At 43.2% G+C, this 18,470-nt stretch overlaps 1 protein-coding gene across 1 annotated transcript; it reads left to right on the top strand.

The window, feature by feature from the left end:
- Positions 1 to 1,264: 1,264 nt before the first annotated feature.
- Positions 1,265 to 1,765, top strand: LOC145566598 (uncharacterized). Its single transcript, XM_081625967.1, has one exon. The coding sequence runs from the start codon at positions 1,265 to 1,267 to the stop codon at positions 1,763 to 1,765; it is 501 nt and encodes a 166-aa protein (XP_081482093.1).
- Positions 1,766 to 18,470: the final 16,705 nt, after the last annotated feature.

The following is an 18,470-nucleotide window of genomic DNA, read 5'->3' as shown; positions in this document are numbered from 1 at the left end:
CTATTTGGCCGGACAGCCCGTGCAACCTCAGCCAATTGATTGGCAGATGCGCTTACTGACTCTTGGAGATAAGCCGCCTCCGTTTTCGCAAGAAATTTTAACTGCTCCTCAGCCGCCGAAGGTGAAAAGTGTACTCGTGGGAGCCTATGATGGTACGGGCAACCCAGAGGAACATATCACTTCGTACAGAAACTTGATGTACTTACAAAGTGTAGATGATGCCACTTGGTGCAAATGCTTCCCGGCCACTTTGAAGGGTATGGCGCAGGATTGGTTCAATAGCCTTCTGACCGGCTGTATCAATTGCTTTACTACTCTTAGTTTGCTGTTTGTGGGAAATTTCTCTTACAACATACCACCTCGAAAGACAAGTCTTAATTTGGCAACAATTGTCCGAGGAAAAAATGAGTGCCTACGGTCGTACGTCTAGAGATTTAACCAAGAAAAAGCCCAAATTCATAATCTGCAGGATGAAATGGCTTACTCTGAATTTCTCTGGGGATTAAGGCATAATGGTTTTAAGTTTAACTTGGTAAGAAAAAAGATTCGGACATACGCAGGTGTTCTGCGGGAAGCTGAAGCTTATATTGAGGCAGCCGACTTTTGCTCTCTTACAAAAGTAGAGGCATCGGCCAAGGGAGGTGAGAAGAAACAATCTACTCAGCAAGACTTGGCTGGAAAAAAGAAAGATGGAAGCAAAAGGAAAGAAGTCTGGGTAGCCGACGGCCAGCAGCAGAAATCAAAGAAGGTCAAGACGTACGAGCCCCAATATGAGTTCAACAAAGACTGTTACTCCATCCTGATGGAGATTAAAGACAAGTTTGAATTTGAAAAGCCCCAGCCGCTAAGAGGCCCGGCTCAGTACCGGAACAAAAACAAGTACTGTCATCACCACAAGGACGTGGGACATGACACAAACGATTGCATCAATTTGAAGAGATTGTTGGACAAGCTAGCCGAGAAGGGCATGCTGAACTCTTATGTGATGAAGTCCAAGTTCACATATACACGGGCCGACAACACGTCCGAGAAGAAGAAGAAAAATGATAGAGAAGATGATGGGAACAGTATCGATTCGGGCTTTGTGGCCGTGATATCGGGGGGATTTGCCTCGGGCGGCCCCACCATGAAGGGAATTAAGCAAAACGCTTGGAACTTGGTTGAACCTTTCCCCGAAGTAACCGTGTCTGAAGCTGACCGGGGGGAGGTCAAAGCCCTGCACAATGATCCTATGGTGTTTATTATGAAGATAGCCAATTTGAAAATGGGCCGAATACTGATAGATATGGGAAGCTCATCCGATATCATCAGCCTGGCCGCCCTGAAGAATTTGAAGTTCCCAGAAGATGCTTTGAAGGACATCACTCATCGTTTGGTAGGATTTGGGGGAAATATCATTCACCCAATCGGACAGATAGATCTTCCAGTTCGATTCGGGCAAAAAGGAGAAGGGAGGGATATGGTCGTTCGATTCTTGGTAGTGAAGGAATTGACTGGCTACAATGTCATACTCGGCCGTCCCACCCTAAATGCTGCAAAGGCTGTGATCGTCCCCCATTTAATGTTGATGAATTTTGAATGTTCGGACGGAAAGATTGGTTCGATTCAGGGGAGCCAGAAAATGGCAAAAGAGTGCAACCAGTTAGCTGTTAAGCCAACGACTCACGGACATGGAAAGCCGTCCGAGTTGAAGGGGGAAGAACCCACACTCCAAGCATACCAGGTCGGCCAGAAGCAAAAGCAGGTCATGATCGACCAAGCATAGCAACTAATGACTGTCGGCCGGCCTGAAGAGCTGAGATCCCAGCCGGCCAGCAATCATCAAGCTGTAGTGCTTAACCCCGATCAACCAGGTCGGACAGTCAGTGTCGGCACTAAGGCTATGGGTCTGCTTGGAGACGAGTTAGTTCAGCTGTTGAGAGAATTCAAGGATGTTTTTGCGTTCGAAGTCAGTGAAATGCCAGGCATAAGCCCTAACCTGGCCGTGCATAAGTTGGCTGTGAAGCCGGCCGTTAAACCTGTCCGCCAGAAGAAAAGAAATCACGGAGAAGAGAGGAATCAGGCGGCCGCAGCTGAAGTGAGAAAGCTGTTGGACGCCGGTTTCATTCGGCAATGCTACTATCCTAATTGGGTGGCTAACGTAGTACTTGTGAAGAAGACGAATGGAACTTGGAGAATGTGCGTAGACTATACGGATTTGAACAAGGCATGTCCGAAGGATAGCTTTCCCTTGCCAAAGATTGACCGTTTGGTTTACTCTACGGCCTGGCATGCACTAATGAGCTTTATGGATGCATACTCCGGTTTCCATCAAATTCCTCTATGGGAAAAAGATCAAGAAAAGACCGCATTTGTGACTGAGCAGGGGCCGTATTGCTACAAGGTAATGCCGTTCGGCCTCAAGAATGCCCCTGCAACATTTCAACGACTTGTCAACACAGTCTTTAGATATCAGCTCGGCTGGCATATGGAGGCGTACATTGATGACATGATAGTCAAGTCAAAAGAGCCGGCCGACCATCTGAAGGATCTACAAGAAACATTTACCGAACTCAAGCAGCATAAGATAATGTTAAACCCGAAAAATGTGTCTTTGGTGTTGAGTCCGGTAAATTTCCCGGATTTTTAATTGATCAACGTGGAATCGAGGCTAACCCTGAAAAAATTCAAGTTGTCTTGGACATGAAGTCTCCAAGAACAATCAAAGAAGTGTAAAGATTGACCGGCTGTTTGGCAGCACTCGGTCGGTTTCTGTCAAGATCAGGGGACAAATGCCGATACTTTTTTCAGACCATCAAAAAGAAAGCTATGTTTGAGTGGACGGAAGAGGCAGAGGAAGCATTCGTACAGTTAAAAAGTCATCTACATACATTGCCCTGGCTCGTCAGTCCGCTCAAGAATGAGTTGTACATTTATCTTGTTATCTCAGAGCATTCCTTAAGTGTCGTTCTGCTTGTTGAACGGGACGGCTACCAAATCCCAGTCTACTTTATCAGCCATGTGCTACAAAATGCCGAGCTTAGGTATCCCCCTGTTGAAAAGTTTGGTTTAGCGTTATACATGGCATCTAAAAAGTTGCGGCCGTACTTCCTGGCACATTCAATAGTGGTGTATACTGATCAACCACTCAAGAAGACTTTTGCAACTTTAGAGGCAAGTGGCCGCATGCTTAAATGGGCTTTAGAACTAAGAGGCTTTGACATCACGTTCGAGTCCAGAAAAGCCATAAAGGGGCAGGCCTTTGCTAATTTTTTGGCTGAGATGACACGGCCGGACTTACAGCCGGCCGGAGACCAGATCTGGAAGGTGTATGTAGATGGTAGTGCAACAGCGACCGGATGTGGCGCTGGAATCATTTGTCAATCTCCTGAGGGAGATAAGTTTGAGTATGCGTTGAGATTTCAGTTTCAAGCCTCTAACAACGAGGCCGAGTACGAAGCTCTCCTGGCCGACCTTAGAATGTGTAAGGCGGCAGGGGCAACAAAAGTGGATGTAAGCTCAGACTCCCTGCTGGTAGTCGGCCGGGTAAATGGTGACTTTGAGGCGAGGGAGCCGGCCATGATGAAATATCTTAAGATAGTCAAAGAGGAGGCCAAGGGCCTAGAGCACTTTTCTCTACAACAAGTTCCTCGTTCGTCTAATCATCAGGCGGACGCCCTCTCCAAATTAGCATCCTTGGCATCATGTGATACTCCCAGATCAGTGTTTTGGGAAGTAAAAGAAAAGAGCAGTATTGATGCCAAGCCGGTATAGATCATTGATAGAAGCTCTAATTGGATGGACGGAATCATCTCCTACCTAAGGGATGGATTGCTCCCGGCCGATCCCAAGGAGAGTTGGCTGATGAAAAAGAGGGCAACCTGGTTTGAAATGAAGTTTGGGGAGTTGTTTAAGAAAGCTTTTGCGAAGCCGTATCTGAAGTGTATTACCCCTGAGAGGGGACATGATGTGCTGGACGACCTTCACCAGGGGCATTGCGGCTCCCACATTGGAGGACGAGCCCTGGTTGAAAAGGCCACCCATCTAGGGTACTACTGGCCGAGCTTGAAGTCGGACGCCATGAAAATGGTGAAGAAATGTGACAAGTGCCAAAGATTTGCAACTTTAATCCATCGCCCAGCTAATAGTTTGTCGGCCATAAGTAGCCCGCTCCCTTTTGCCAAATGAGGGATGGACATCTTGGGTCCGTATACGCCAGCGTCTGGGCAAAGGCGATATGTGTTTGTAGCGGTAGACTAATTCACAAAATGGGTAGAGGCCGAGGCCGTCCAGAGCATTAAGTGGAAGGATGTGTCAGCTTTCATATGGAAAAGCATAATTACCCGCTTTGGTGTACCTCAGTCAATGGTGTTCGACAATGGACCCCAGTTCGAAACACCTCATCTCAAGGAATGGTTGGGAGACCAGGGCATAGCTCATTGCTTTGCCTCAGTCGGCCGACCGCAAGCCAATGGTCAGGTAGAAGCATATAACAAGTTGATCTCCAATGGTATCAAGCGCAAGCTTGAAAAAGCAGGTGGCCTATGGGCTGAGGAGCTGGTCAATGTATTATGGTCCATACGAACAACAACAAAGAGCTCCACAGGAGAAACCCCATTCTTTTTGGTCTATGGTGCTGAGGCGGTTCTCCCAATTGAGATGTATGAGCCTACTCTCAGGGTGATGTTATATGACGAAACGACCAATTGGGAGGCCATGAAGACCGCCCTGGACTTTCTTCCAGAGGCAAGGGGCAATGCGGCGCTTAGGCACGAAATTTATCTCTTGAGGATGACAAGGGCATATAATCGTCGAGTGTCAAAGCGTCGACTAAAAATGGGAGATCTGGTACAGAGAAAAATGGAGGCGGTAGGCCGAGCAAATGAAGATGGGAAGCTGACCCCAAACTGGGAGGGGTCGTATCGGATCAGTGAAGAAGTTCGAGACGGTACATACCGTCTTGAAGCCTTAAACGGCCGCCCAATTCCGCGTACATGGAACACGGACAATCTCAAAAAATATCATGTTTAGAAGTTTTTGTACTTAGCCAAAAAGCTGTATATACAACTAGGTCTTGATGACCGAGCCTTGTAATTAAAGCCGTACGGCCCAACAATGTAATCTTGACAAAATTAATGAAGGTCAGGCATTGTTATCTTATTGAGTTATTTGTTTTTGCATGCGTACGTCCCTGTTAAATGAACTAAAGGCCGAGTAAAAGCCATAACAATGCTACTTGCAACATAGCAGCACGACTTATTAAAGCTAAACGAAATTATTTAATATATAGAAAACGGTCACAAAGGATTGCAAAAATAATATATACTTTGATAAGTACATACAAACGTTCGTCTCCCACGGGGACGGACGGAGAAAGGCACAAGGTACCCTAAATCCGTCAAGGATATTTACCTCCTTAAATGGAGGCAAGGGCATACCTAGGCAAAATAACCCAGCCAAACTTAGAAATTTTAAAGTTGAGATATTACTTGAAATTTTCTGAGTATGTCCGAGCGATAGATTCAATGGACGGCTCACATGAGGCCCGTAATACGGTCACAATACTAGTTGATTCGGCGTTGCACCTAGTCCAAGGGCAATCATTACTATGATTTGATTAACTTGTTAGAAGTCATACCATTTGAGGTATAAAAACTACCAAGTCAATCAAACCATTCAGAATATGGACTAGGCGAACGCCGAATAAAGGGGCATACCCCCCCATCGTACAAAAGCGCAAAAATACGAAAAATTTGCTAAGTACAAAATAGATGAAATGGAAAACCGCTCAGAAGGCGGCAAATCTTGCATTAATTAAAACCGCTCAAAAGGTGGAAAAATATCTTACAAAAAAACCGCTCAAAAAAGGCGGCACTTAGTAAAAAGAAAAAGAAAAATTGTTCAAATAAAAGCAGATAAATGAAAAGCTAAAATCAGGGGATGGCCTGGGCTCTATTTAGCTGGATCTTGGCTTTGGACGGGCTCCTCGGAGGCAAGGAGGGATGCATCATCAGTGGGCTCTCCTTTGCTTTCCTCTTCGCCTTCAGCTCCGTCCGCCCCCTCCTCATCCTCCTCATCTTCTGAGGTAGCTAGTGTAACGTCCATCTCGGGAGAAGGATGGCCGACCCTCTTAGCCTCTTCCCTGAGGCAGACGAAGTTAAGGCATTTGGTGAAGCACTCCTGATAGTAGGCGGCCTCACCATCATCCACCATGAGTTCAAATGCTTTGAGGAAGTGGCTCTTCAACCTATCCTCAACATTCTGCTCGATGCAAAACAACCTCGTCTGCACTAGGGGGCCGAGGTGTTTTCAGCTATTGGGTTAAGTCCTCCACAGACTTCTTTAAAGTCTCCACCTCGGCCCGGAGAGCGTCTGCCTCGTCTAAGGCCTCTTTCAGATTCTTTTGGGCGAGGGCCACGTCGCTTTTCAGCTTCGCAGAGGCCTTGAACCCTTCTTTCCAGCGCTGGCCGTCCAGGACAGCCTGGTCCCTTTCTTGTCCCATGGTCTCCCTGGCCAAGATCTCTTGTTCGAGAGCCTTGACCAGCTTGACCAGATCTTCAGCTTGCCGCACCGCCTTGTCGGACAGCGCATTGATCTGGGTCTCTAAGTGAACCCTTTGGACGACGGCCGTCCCGGTAACAGCGTCCTGGGCCTTTTGAATTTTCTCCCAGGCTCTTTTCAGCTTTTCATTTTCTTTATCCTTCCACTCAAGGAAGGCGGTCAGCCGCAGGAAGAGCCGTGTACAAGACAAAATAAGTTAGCAAAAGAAAGATGAAAAATATTCTAATTATGGGAGTTGGGAAAAGCTACCTCAGCGTTGCAGTTAATCATAGGGCCGAGGAAGCCCTCATGAATCCCCCGCAGCTTGTCTCGCTGTTCAGTTGGGACGGCCCTGGCCATGGCTTTCCTCATGGCCTTTCTGTCCGCCCCAGTAAGGGACTGGCCGGGCACCTTCATGTTCAACTCCTCCGTAATATCTGCATACCGGCGAAATAGAGTTTAGCTTAAGCAAGTAGACTTAAAAAGTGTGGAAAGTTATTAAATCTAACCGTCTGAGAAGCTCGGAGGAGAAATAGGGTTGAAGGTGAATGGAGGAGGCGGTGCAGCCTTGTCGCCCTCCTCACCTGAGCGGCCAGGTTGGTCACCGGCCGACTGAGAGGCTTCAAGCCAATCAGATTTTTGGACTCTTTGAACGGGCAGAGTCACGTTTGGCCCGGTCGATTTTGCCGGGGTCGACTTACCCCTATCGTCCGTTTTCACGGACTCATCATGGACCGGCTTGGCGGACGGATCCACGGAATTGGAGACCCCGCTATCACCCAGCCGGGGTTGCTCTCCTTTGGACTGCTTAGAGGCAGTCCGCGACGTAGTATTTGCCGCAGTGGTGGAAGTGGTCTTAGTTGTGACCGTCTTCCTTTGCTTGGACGCCCTCCCGCCCTTGTCATTTCTAGCAGCTGAGGACGGCTGCTTTCGTTTAGCCCTTGGGGTCGGAGTTGACAGCTGCAAAGAGCAAGCAAAAGTTCAACTCAATAAAACTTTGTTAACGTTCGTGTAGATACAGCTGGGATCCTGCTTCCAACATACCAACTCGGACAAATATATATATATATAATTTCGGAACAGCGTCCGTGCAGGCTCAGGAAGAAGCCTCCTTCCAACCTAGCAACATGAACGCTAGACCTTGAAAGGTTTTATACCTCCTTGGTTTGCTCGTACATCTTCTGACGAGCCTTGTATCTGGCCAAGTTAATCTCGACCATGTCAATCTCCCCCTTCTGCTCCTTCTCCAGCATGGCGTACGCTTCCTCTGCAAAAACAAAATTTAACCAACAATTAGAATAATTTCCAACATGAAATGAGTTTGGACGCCAGAGAGAGCTAAAGTCCCACCTTGGGGAATGTTTGTGTACAGGCCACATGCGGACATAAAAATTGGGTCCCTGAGCCAGCTAGCCAAGGGGATCCAGTTCTGGGGCACGGCCACCAACTTTCCATCCCGTCTAACCTTCTTGACTTTAAAATATTCAAGTTGGTGAGCCTGGTCTGGGTGGACGGGTGGTTTGTATGGTCTATGGTCCCCTCGGCCGAGTTAGATCGGCTTGGAATTAAATTGATTCATCCGCAAATTAAACTCTGTATCCTTGGTTTTGATGCGGTAGAACCGATTCTTCCAGTCACGCCACTTCGACAGACGGTCCATCACCACCATATAATCCTTTGTGGTGCTAAGTATGAACCATCCGTCCGTGTGCTTCTCGAGGCGGATCATTGCGTGCATCTCGCAGAAAACCGGGAAATCTGGCTTGAAGCCCTTACAGATGCACGTCACCAAGTACCCAAATATGTTCAACCAGCTGTTTGACACTAGCTGAAAGAGGGAAATATCGTACTCGTCCAGTACTGTACGAATGAAGGGGTGAAGGGGGAAACGAAATCCAACGTCCAAAGCAGCTCGGTAGACGCTGAATAATCTGCGGCACGGCCGCTCATCCTCCCAGGCGGCCACCGAAAGAGACCTTTTCGGGGCCTTAAGTTCAAATCCTTCTCCTAGCTGGAGAAACGCCTTGTACTCCTCGAATCCATCATTGAGGTAGCCCAAGGCTATGCTACCCACTGTACAGGCATACGGATCTTTGAAGTTGTTTACATTGGCGACCGCATCTTTGGCCGCCTCCTCCCCTTCGGCCGTCTCACCTTCGGCCTCGGCCTCATCTTCTACCTCCCCACCCTCTTGGTGAGGGGCAGTTCCAAATTCGAAGGACAACACTCTGTCCAAGTCACCTGCCTCGGCCGAGCTACGGCTTCTAGAGGCATGGCCGCCCCCAGCTGAAGGAGGCTCTTCAAAAACTAAGGGATTTTTACCCTTGTCTTTAGTAGCGGCCGCCCTGGTTTCCGAAGAAGGGCCACTGCGAGGGGGCAGGTCGGACGGTTCGTTGATAGAGATTCCAACTCTTGGCCTGTCCGACCTGCTATGTTGGAGATGGGGTGGTAAAGGAACTGAAGAGGACGGACCAGTAATGGCCGCCCTAGAAGAGGAAGGAAGCCTCTCACGAGATCGCAACCCGGTCGATTGTCTGGCCGAGTTGGCTTGTTGTGAGGACCTAGGTTCAGGGGTTGGCCCGGACACCCCAACAGCAGAAGAGACGCCCTGAGCACGTTGGCGCTCCTCAAAAGATAAAGTTACTTCCACGGCCGAGCAGTGAGTACCCGTGGAAGCGGTCGTAGGAGTAGTGGAAGGAGTTTCTAAGTCAGTGTTTGGGTCATATGGAGTTCTAGAGTTCACCAGACTACCGTCTGAATTTCTGGCCGCATGAAGATCATATGTTTGCCTTGTCCTTGCCATGTCCGACTGTAGGGACAGAGAAGAATAGGTGGAGGTGAGTAGGTACGCACTAGAAATGGACCCACTCCCTGAAGGAGATAACTCGTTTCCGTCCACTTTAGACTCCTCAGTCCCAGGCGAACGACCGGCCTCATGAGGAGAAACGGACGAAGCCGAGTGTTGAGCCAGATTTAAAAAATGAAAAGCAAGAAAATAATACAAGTAAAAAGTGAAAGAAAACAGGTGGCCTACCTCTGTACGTGTAGAAAACTTGAAAAGTCTTGAGGGTTGACCGGAAAACTCAAAAACACGCCCGGAAAACTCAAATGCACGGCGGAGCTCTTGAAGATTCAAAGATAAAACACTTTCCCTCTCTAAAAGCTCTGATCTCTCTCTAAAAATCACAAATTTCTAAAGTGTGAAAATGAGGTCAAGACCCCTGTATATATAGGCAAAATTTATGGGGGCATAACTAGAAATTCACCTTTCGCGCCTAAGGAAGCTAAACGGTTATAATTTGAAAAATTAACCTAGAATTTGAAGGGGCAAAAGGACAATGCCGTTAGAATGAACGGAAAGAGAGACGGCCAAATAACGGTGCGTTCGAAATGATGGACAAAATAGACAGAACTAAAGCTTCCAACTCAATAGATAGACATCCGCTTTCCCTAGAAAATTTAGGCGGCGTACCTTGCCTGCTTCCTTCTCAGAGCCAGGCGTCCTCTAGAACCTTAGGCGGACGAAAGCAGCGTGCCAGCCTAAGACGGCCAACTTCGAATGGGGCGGACAGACCTATGTACCACAGCCGTCCGCCCAATCTCTGTATACCCGTACGCTTCAAGGCAAGTGAAAAAGCAGACCGTTATCGTCCGAGCCACCCCCTCTGAGGGGCAAATGTTTAGGGTAAAAATACCCCATTTACGTGGACCACTTCCGTAGCGACACATGGCCCAATCAAAGGGAGACACGTGTCACTATGGAAAAATGACGCGTGTCCAAGGGATAAAAAGCCCCTGAAATCAGCATTAAAAAGGGTCTATTACATCACGGCCCAAATCCCGAGAGATTTTCATGAAAGCCGCAAAACGGCGCCCCCATATTACATGTGGTAGTGCGTGATTGTGCAGCCAATTACGTCACGGAAGTTTAGGGCACAAACCCCAAATGGGCACAAGCTCCCACCCCTATAAATAACCCAATCATTTATGATGGGAGGGGGGGATTACGACGTTACATAAAAAAGAGCATAAAACAGCTCCAACTTCTCTCTACTTTCTCTCTCTAGCCTTTTCGTTTTAGATCTCTAACTTGATCGTCGGAGGCGAACATTCCGGTAAAGGAATATTCGTTCATTTTACAGGTGTCCGAGTCTCGGTACCTGAAGAGCGTGACCAGTATTCGAGGAAATCCAAAAAACACCCGAAACACCACCCCCAATATGCCATGCCACCCCCACCATACACCGAACCCACAAACAAACATAGATCCAACCGAACCCACAACCTAATCGTAAAAAATAAAAATAAAATAAAATAAAAATAAAAATAAAAATAAAAAATTGAACAAATACCTTAAAACAATGGCTTTGAATTTCACTTCAAATATGGCTAAAAAGGCCAAATTCGACCATGAAAATTCTAGATCTAGAGTGTTTATGGTCAAATTCGACCTTAAAAACCCTTAAATTATTTTCCGGCGATAATAACGAGGAGCTCTAACCTTAAAAACTCGAACTCAACTTCTCATCAACGATTCAAGGATTATCTCTTCATCAAAAAATTCAAATTCTGGAGAAAAAGAAAAGAGGAGAGAGAGAGAGAAAGAAGTAACCCCAACTTAGAAGAAGAAAAGAGAAGAGAAGAAAATGATTTTTTTTTTTTTTTTTTTTTTTTTTTTTTTTTTTTTTTAATATTGTGGCTGGCCACATATGAAACTTTGTGAATACCTTGATATCCTTGGAATTTGTCCTTTTTACCTTAAATAAGGACATTTGTTCTAATTTTAATGAGTAAGTCTTGTATGTGGCTAGCCACATGGTGTGGTCACATTAATTTATAATTTATAAGAATAATCTTTATTTATAAATATGAGTAACTATGTTTATTTATAAGAGTAACCTCATTTTGTCCATTAAAGTAACTTCAAATCATTATATAAGTAATATCAACTAATTTAGATATTACCTCCGCTTCAGATTACTCACAATAAACTGGGTGCGCACAGACTCCTAGACAAAAGATTGAAAAGTGGTTAATTAAGTGGAGGGGTATAATATTGGTAGAGGATAAATCAGTCGTTCAACAATCATCTAAAGCCAAATGATATTTCTACCTAAACCAACCTAAGACAAGGAATGGGGAACACCAAGAATAGAAACGGTTGTAAGCTAGTCCGGTCACAAATAGTGATTTTGATTAGTTAACTTCTATAGAGATAAACTCTAAGGGGAACGAGATTCAACACCAACCAAACCAAATAATCAATAACAAGTATAAATCATGAACATATATGGGTGATAAAATACAAATTTAATAGTGTCTTCTTTCAAAGTCACAACATAAGCATTCCCTAGATCAAACACTAACATGGTAAAGAATAAGTCTCAATGATAGGAAGTGGGTTTCTAGCTCGAGTTTGTCTCTCGATCGATCTGAGCTAGCATGAAGCACAAATAATTGGGATCTCTCACCTAATTACCACACTAAAGAATCCTAGTCATTGAAGCCAAACATCCATAGTGATGAAAATAGCATAATCCAATTGCACAAGAAAGGACTCATTATCAAACCCTATCTTTCAATGTGAGTAAGGAAATGAACACATGAGCATGAAGTGGACACCAAAATACACATGTGATAATCAATTCAAGCACAAAGAGGCATCAACCCAAAGTAGAACATGAAGATAGCCAAGTCAATCAACCATGGCTTGGTTGGGTTTTCACCCAACCCCTAACTAAGGTTATACTCACTAAAAATGGTGGGAATTACTCTAATAATAATATCTAGGGTTTTCATGAATTCAATTAAAATAGGAGAGTGATAAATCAAGGATAGATTGAACATGAAATAACAATTAACAAGTATTAGAGACAAGATAAAACAATTAAAACATATAAAATCATAATATTAACAAGAGATAAAATATAATCTCCCGTATTTTTAAATATTTTATAAATGAAATTATATTTTATTTATAATACTTATTTGTATTTTTTCAGAATTTAATTCCAAAAGTTTCAAATTATTCATTTGGGTCAAAAAAATTATTTTAGCACAAATTATTTTATGAGCCTTCATTTTATAATTTATGCCCATACAAACAAACCATAGTCCATTGCTATTCGCTTAATTGACCTATTATTTTCATTAGGCTCAATCTTTCTACTTACCCTACTACTCTTTCTCTTATAAATACGCCATCAATCAATAATATACAATAAAAGACACACCATCAATGACACGTGTCATCTTCTAGTGTGTCCTAAGTTATATTTCTTTATTTATTTTATAAAAAAATCTATTAATTAAGGAAACAAATCTTTTACAAAAATAATATTTTTTTGTATACAAATACCATATTAACACGTAGTAATAATTATATTTCTGAAGGCCCTGCTACTGTTCATGGCTCGGGCTCTACTTCTGATCACACCTCGGACTCCTTCACGTCTTGTGAGACGGATCTGACGACACCAGAATCATATCATAATCCCTTCTCCACTCGGTTTCTTGAGGAAAATAAGGCTGCTACTATTCTCGAAGAGCAAATAGCTGCTACTACTGCTCAACTTAGGGGTGCTGTTCCCCCTGGAGATCTGTATGCCCCCTTTACTTCTCTTCGGCCTATTTCCAACTCGGGTGGAGGTTTTTGTATGTCAGCTGTAGTAAAGGAAAGTTTCTTATCTGATTCCTCGGAAACCAGCTCTGATGAGCTCCTGTTTGCGCATGATTACTCTCAATCACACTCCTCTGATTTGTGTGATTCCTCTGCTTCGATGGACTTGGATGTGCAACCTCTGTTTGCAACCGCTCTCAATCACAGAAGATGCTTCTTCTTTGGCTCGTTCTTCAGCTATGCACCACCCTCCAAGGCTGCCATCTCAACCTGATGCTTCTGCCTCCCCCTTGCTGCATCTTCGGTCTAACAAACGAAGTAGTTAGGTGCCTTTTACTTGCTGCAAGTCCTATGATCAACTCCCTTTCTTTGGATATTCTGGGTCGACTTGGTATCAAAAGCGGAGGAAAATCAAGAATCTGAATATATATAGCAAAGGTGGCTTTTCTTTTTTCCCACCTTCACCTCCACTTTCTCTCCCAAAGGAAAAACGCTATTCTGATGTTTCTGTTGCTGTAGACTTGGGATTTCATGGTTCTTCGTCTTCTTCCTTTTTGAATGCGGAATTTAATAAGGTTCTTGCTCCTCATTTTGCCCATAAAAGGAAGGCAACGGATTCTTGGGTCACATCCACTCTTAAATACCAGAAAATGGATGCTCTTGCTGCACCTTTTGTCTCACACACTTGTTCAAAACATACTGCATCTTCTGCTAACTTTGCTCCTGTTTCACTTGATACTCTTGGTTTGGTGGCTGGCCCTTCACAACTCCCAAGGTGTCCATGATTGTTACATCATGGAATTGTCGGGATCTAAATGACTTGAATTCCCCTAAACTTCCTTATGTTTTTTGGCTTTTACATAAGTTTAAACCTAACTTTTTGTTTCTTAGTGAAACTAAGGTAGATGTTTCTGTAGTTTCTAGTTTGCTGGCTTGTACAAATCCCTCCTTTGTGAAGGGCTTAGATGCGTTAGGAACTAGCGGGGGTCTAGTTGTTTTTGGGTATGGCTAAGAAGATATTTCTTGTGTTTTTTGCTCTACTAATATTGTTCTTTGTAATGTAAAATCTCCTAATGAAATAGATAAATATGTGATGTTTGTTTATGGTTCTCTTATTTTAGAAGATCGACCCCAAGTTTGGGGCCTAATCTTAGACTTATTAGCTGTCGCCCCTAATACTTTGATCATTAGAGATATTAATCAAATTGAACATCATTATGATAGGATTGGCAATTCTAATGTTATTAGAGGGTGGGATTCTTTTATTTATTTTCGACTTAAATCGAGTCTCATTTCAACACCTTTCAAAGACCCACCTTACACTTGGTCAAATAATCGGGATGGGGATAAGCTCATTCTCCAGCGATTAGATCGTTCTTATATGACCTCAAATTGGTTTGTTAACTTCCCGGATAGTAGGTTGATCAATCAACCTATTCTTGTGTCGAATCATGCTGCAATTATCTTTGAGGATTCTCCCTTTCATTCTCTTTCCAACAAGCCTTACCAATTGGATAATTGGTGTCTTAATTACCAACAGATCCATGACTTTGTTTCATAGACTTGGCAGAGGCAGAACTTCGGATCACCAATGTTTTCTCTTTCAAAAAAGTTGGGTTCGATTTGAATTCTAATTAAGAATTGGTGCCTTAATAATAAAAAGTTTTGGGGTGTGGATTGGAAAAATTTCAGTGACGAGCTATCAGTAGAAGTGGAGGCAATTCATTCTATATATCTCAGACTTTTCTTCTTATTTATCCAATATAGTTAATTCAAAGGAAAATATATTATTACAGCTTCAATTCTGGAGACAACGATGTAAGAAGAACTGGATTTTAAAAGGTGATTGCTCTTCTAAACTCCTGTTTTCAAAGGTTAAATGTTGTCAAAAGAAGAACATTATCTCTTCCTTGTTGGATGACCAAGGCATTCTACAAAACGGTTAACAAGAGGTTCAAAGAGTTGTTGTCCATTCATTGAAGGAGACTTTCAAGTGTGATGCTATTCCAAATTATGATCCGGAGATCAATATGGTCCTGCGGGAATTGCATCTTCCTTCGTTTACTTCTGCTCAGGTTAATAATCTGGAACGACCCTTTGACGCTGTGGAAATACAAGCTGCTATGTTTGATTTGGGGAACTGTAAGTCCACGGGTCCGGATGGTGTTACGGAAGAGTTCTTTAAAATTCATTGGCCAACGGTTGGGGATTCGGTTGTTGCAGCAGTTCAAAGTTTCTTTCATACTGGTTTCCTTCTTAAAGAATGGAATCAGTCACTTCTTGTCATGATTCTAAATATTGCCTCACCGACGCAGGTATCCCACCTACGTCCTATTAGCCTCTGCAATACAATCTATAAATGTGCTTCTAAGTGCTTGGTTGCCAGGATCCGCCCTTACTTACCATTGCTAATAGCTGACTCTCAACATGCTTTCGTCCAAGGGAGGGTTATGTCAGATAATATACTAATGTCCCATGAATTGTTGGAAAAAATTAACTCTGCTAAGACTGGCTCCAATTGGGTTGCTGCGCTTAAAATCGATATGAGTAAGGCATACGACAGAGTTCACTGGAGTTTCCTTTTATAAGTCCTTCAGGCCTATGGATTTCCTTCTCGATGGCTTCAAATGATCCAACAATGCATCTCTATGGTCTCCTATAAATCTCTCATCAATGGTAATACTTCCGATTTGTTTAGACCTAACTGTGGTCTTCGCCAAGGAGACCCTTTATCCCCTTACCTCTTCCTCTTCTGCATGGATATTTTTTCTAGAATGCTTCACTTGGGACAAGATTTACATCAATTTCAAGGTATAAAAATCTCAAGGGACAGTCCGGTCATCTCCCATTTATTCTTTGCTGATAATGTAATGGTCTTCTTTAAAGCTAGTATTGCTTCCTGCACTAATATCCTTCAAATCATCTGGCGCTTCACAAACATTTCCGGCGAGGAGCTGAACCTCAACAAGTCACTAATTAAATTTAATCCTAACACTCCTCTGTCTACACAGTCTGAGTTTAAGATAATTCTACGAATGACACAAGTTTAGGTGTTTGATCATCATCTTAGCTCCCCTATAGATATTATGGGGAAGAAAAAGGACTGTTTCCAGTTTCTGATTGACAAAATTGTGGGTCGTATTACGACACTCAATACTGGTCGTCTTTCTCAGTCTCAAAAATTAATTTTCATTAACTCCATCCTGGTAGCCATGGCTTCTCATCTTCTTTCTTGCTTTGAAATCCCGGTTTCGGTAGCAGGGAAAATTGATTCCTTATTATTGAAAATTTTCTTGTCACACTCGGGAAGCCAGGGTATGCATTGGGTTGGTAAAGAGGAGATGCATCTTCCTCGGGGTATGGGTGGATTGGGAATTCGCTGTATCTCGACTTTAAATAAATCTCTTCTTATGAAGCAAGTTTGGAGAATGTTAACAACCCTCAGCTGCTCATATCCAAAGTCTTTACTACCCGTGCTCAATTTTTATCTCTCACTCCTTCTCCTATTAGACGCTTTTCAGGTCATAGCTCTTACGGCCTTCGAGGTCTACTTCACACAGATAAAATGCTCTCCAAAGGGTGCAGCTGGAAAGTTGGTAATGGTCACTCCATACTAGTAGGCCAGGCTAATTGGGTCAATGGTACTATTCCGGAATTCAAACCAGGACTCCTCCTGGATACAACAACAGATTGGACAGTAAATTACTTTATTCATCCGCAAACTTCATCCTGGGATGTTGATAAAGTACAACAGTGTTTCCAAACCTCGGATGCTTCTACGATTCTTTTAATGGAAGCTCTTGATGTAAATGAAGCTGACTTTCAATTTTGGGCGCGCATGGTTTCGGGAAAATATTCAGTCAAGACGGGTTACGCATTTCTCATACAACAGGATTTTCCTCAATCTGTTAATCCTTTCTGGAAAACCCTTTGGTCCCTTCAGTTACAACCGAAGTGGAAACTATTTTTATGGAAGTTACTCCATCACGGTTTAGCGGTTAAAAGTGAGCTTCAACGTAGGGGGTCCCAGTTTAGGATGTGGCCCGTGACTTATGCAGTACGTAGACTAAGGATTTTAACAATCCGTTTAGGGATTGCAACATTGCACGGACAGCATGAAGAGGTAGGAGTTTAGACATCCACTCAGAAGCACATGGACACCTTTCTCTCTTAGATTGGATCCAAGACTATATCTGACATTTCATCAGTCAGGATGGACTTTTGAGTCCCAACATAAGCACTTTCGTTGGTACACTTTAGGGTATTTGGTTATTAAGGAATAACAGGGTTTTCAATCCGGATACGACACAACCAGCTGAGTTATACATCTTGAACATCTTGCAATCTCATACTACCTTTATGGAGTCAAATGATGGTGTGGAAGCTCCCCCTTCTTCTTCTTCTATTCATGGGGGTTTGCCCCCGCTAGGATTTCATGTAGCCCATTTGGGGTTATCTCATACAAGCTCTAACTTAGTTCAGATTCAGATTGATGGAGCATGGTACAAAGACACAAGACATGCATTAATGGGATGGTGCCTTGATAATATTGATCCTCTCGATGAAAGGATTATTGGAGGAAGTAATTTTGGACTTTGCACTTCTCCTCTCCATTCAGAAGCCTTAGCTTGTTTGTATGCCCTAAAGTGGGCGTCAAATCATCATATTCGGTCGCCTCTTATTTTTACAGACTCTTACAATCTTGTCACTCTTTTACGGGACGATGGTCGGGGGGACATGTCTTTTTTATGGCTGGTATAGCAGATACAGAGTCTAGGATCCACCTTTCAACACTGCGCCATTTACAAGACAGACAGACAGCGCATTTGCAGGGTTCACAAAATTGCAGGAGAGGCTGCCATTCTTTTTATTTGCTTTAGTAGTAATATGTACTAGGCTCTTTCCTTTATCCTTTGACAAAAAAAAAAAAATTATATTTAAAATTAAAAAGATTTCACAAATCTTTCTGAATAAATTTGGTAAAATTTTAAAATAATTTGTGACCAATTTTAAAATAATGCTTTTTTGCACGTTTATAAAATTTATGTGATTTTGATGTTAACTTCTTATTTGAAATAAGTACATGTTGTTTTATACTTGCATATTTTTTTATGTATTCAACATTGATCATTTCACTGTGCTCCAATTCTATAAAATTCATGTTATTTTGATATGAACTTTTTATTATTTCAATTTGTATATATGTTATTTTTAAATAAGTACATGTTAAATCATTCTTAAAATTCTAGAGTTAACATGCTTAAATAAAATCATAAACACAGCAGCTCTAATTTAGGTTCTAGCAGTACCATTCACACAAAACACCCCCAAA

This window comes from Chenopodium album, chromosome 11, assembly GCF_948465745.1.
Source record: "Chenopodium album chromosome 11, dcCheAlbu1.1, whole genome shotgun sequence".
NCBI lineage: Eukaryota > Viridiplantae > Streptophyta > Magnoliopsida > Caryophyllales > Amaranthaceae > Chenopodium > Chenopodium album.
The sequence above is the reverse complement of the archived record's forward strand: the minus strand, read 5'-3'. Positions and strand labels throughout refer to the sequence as shown.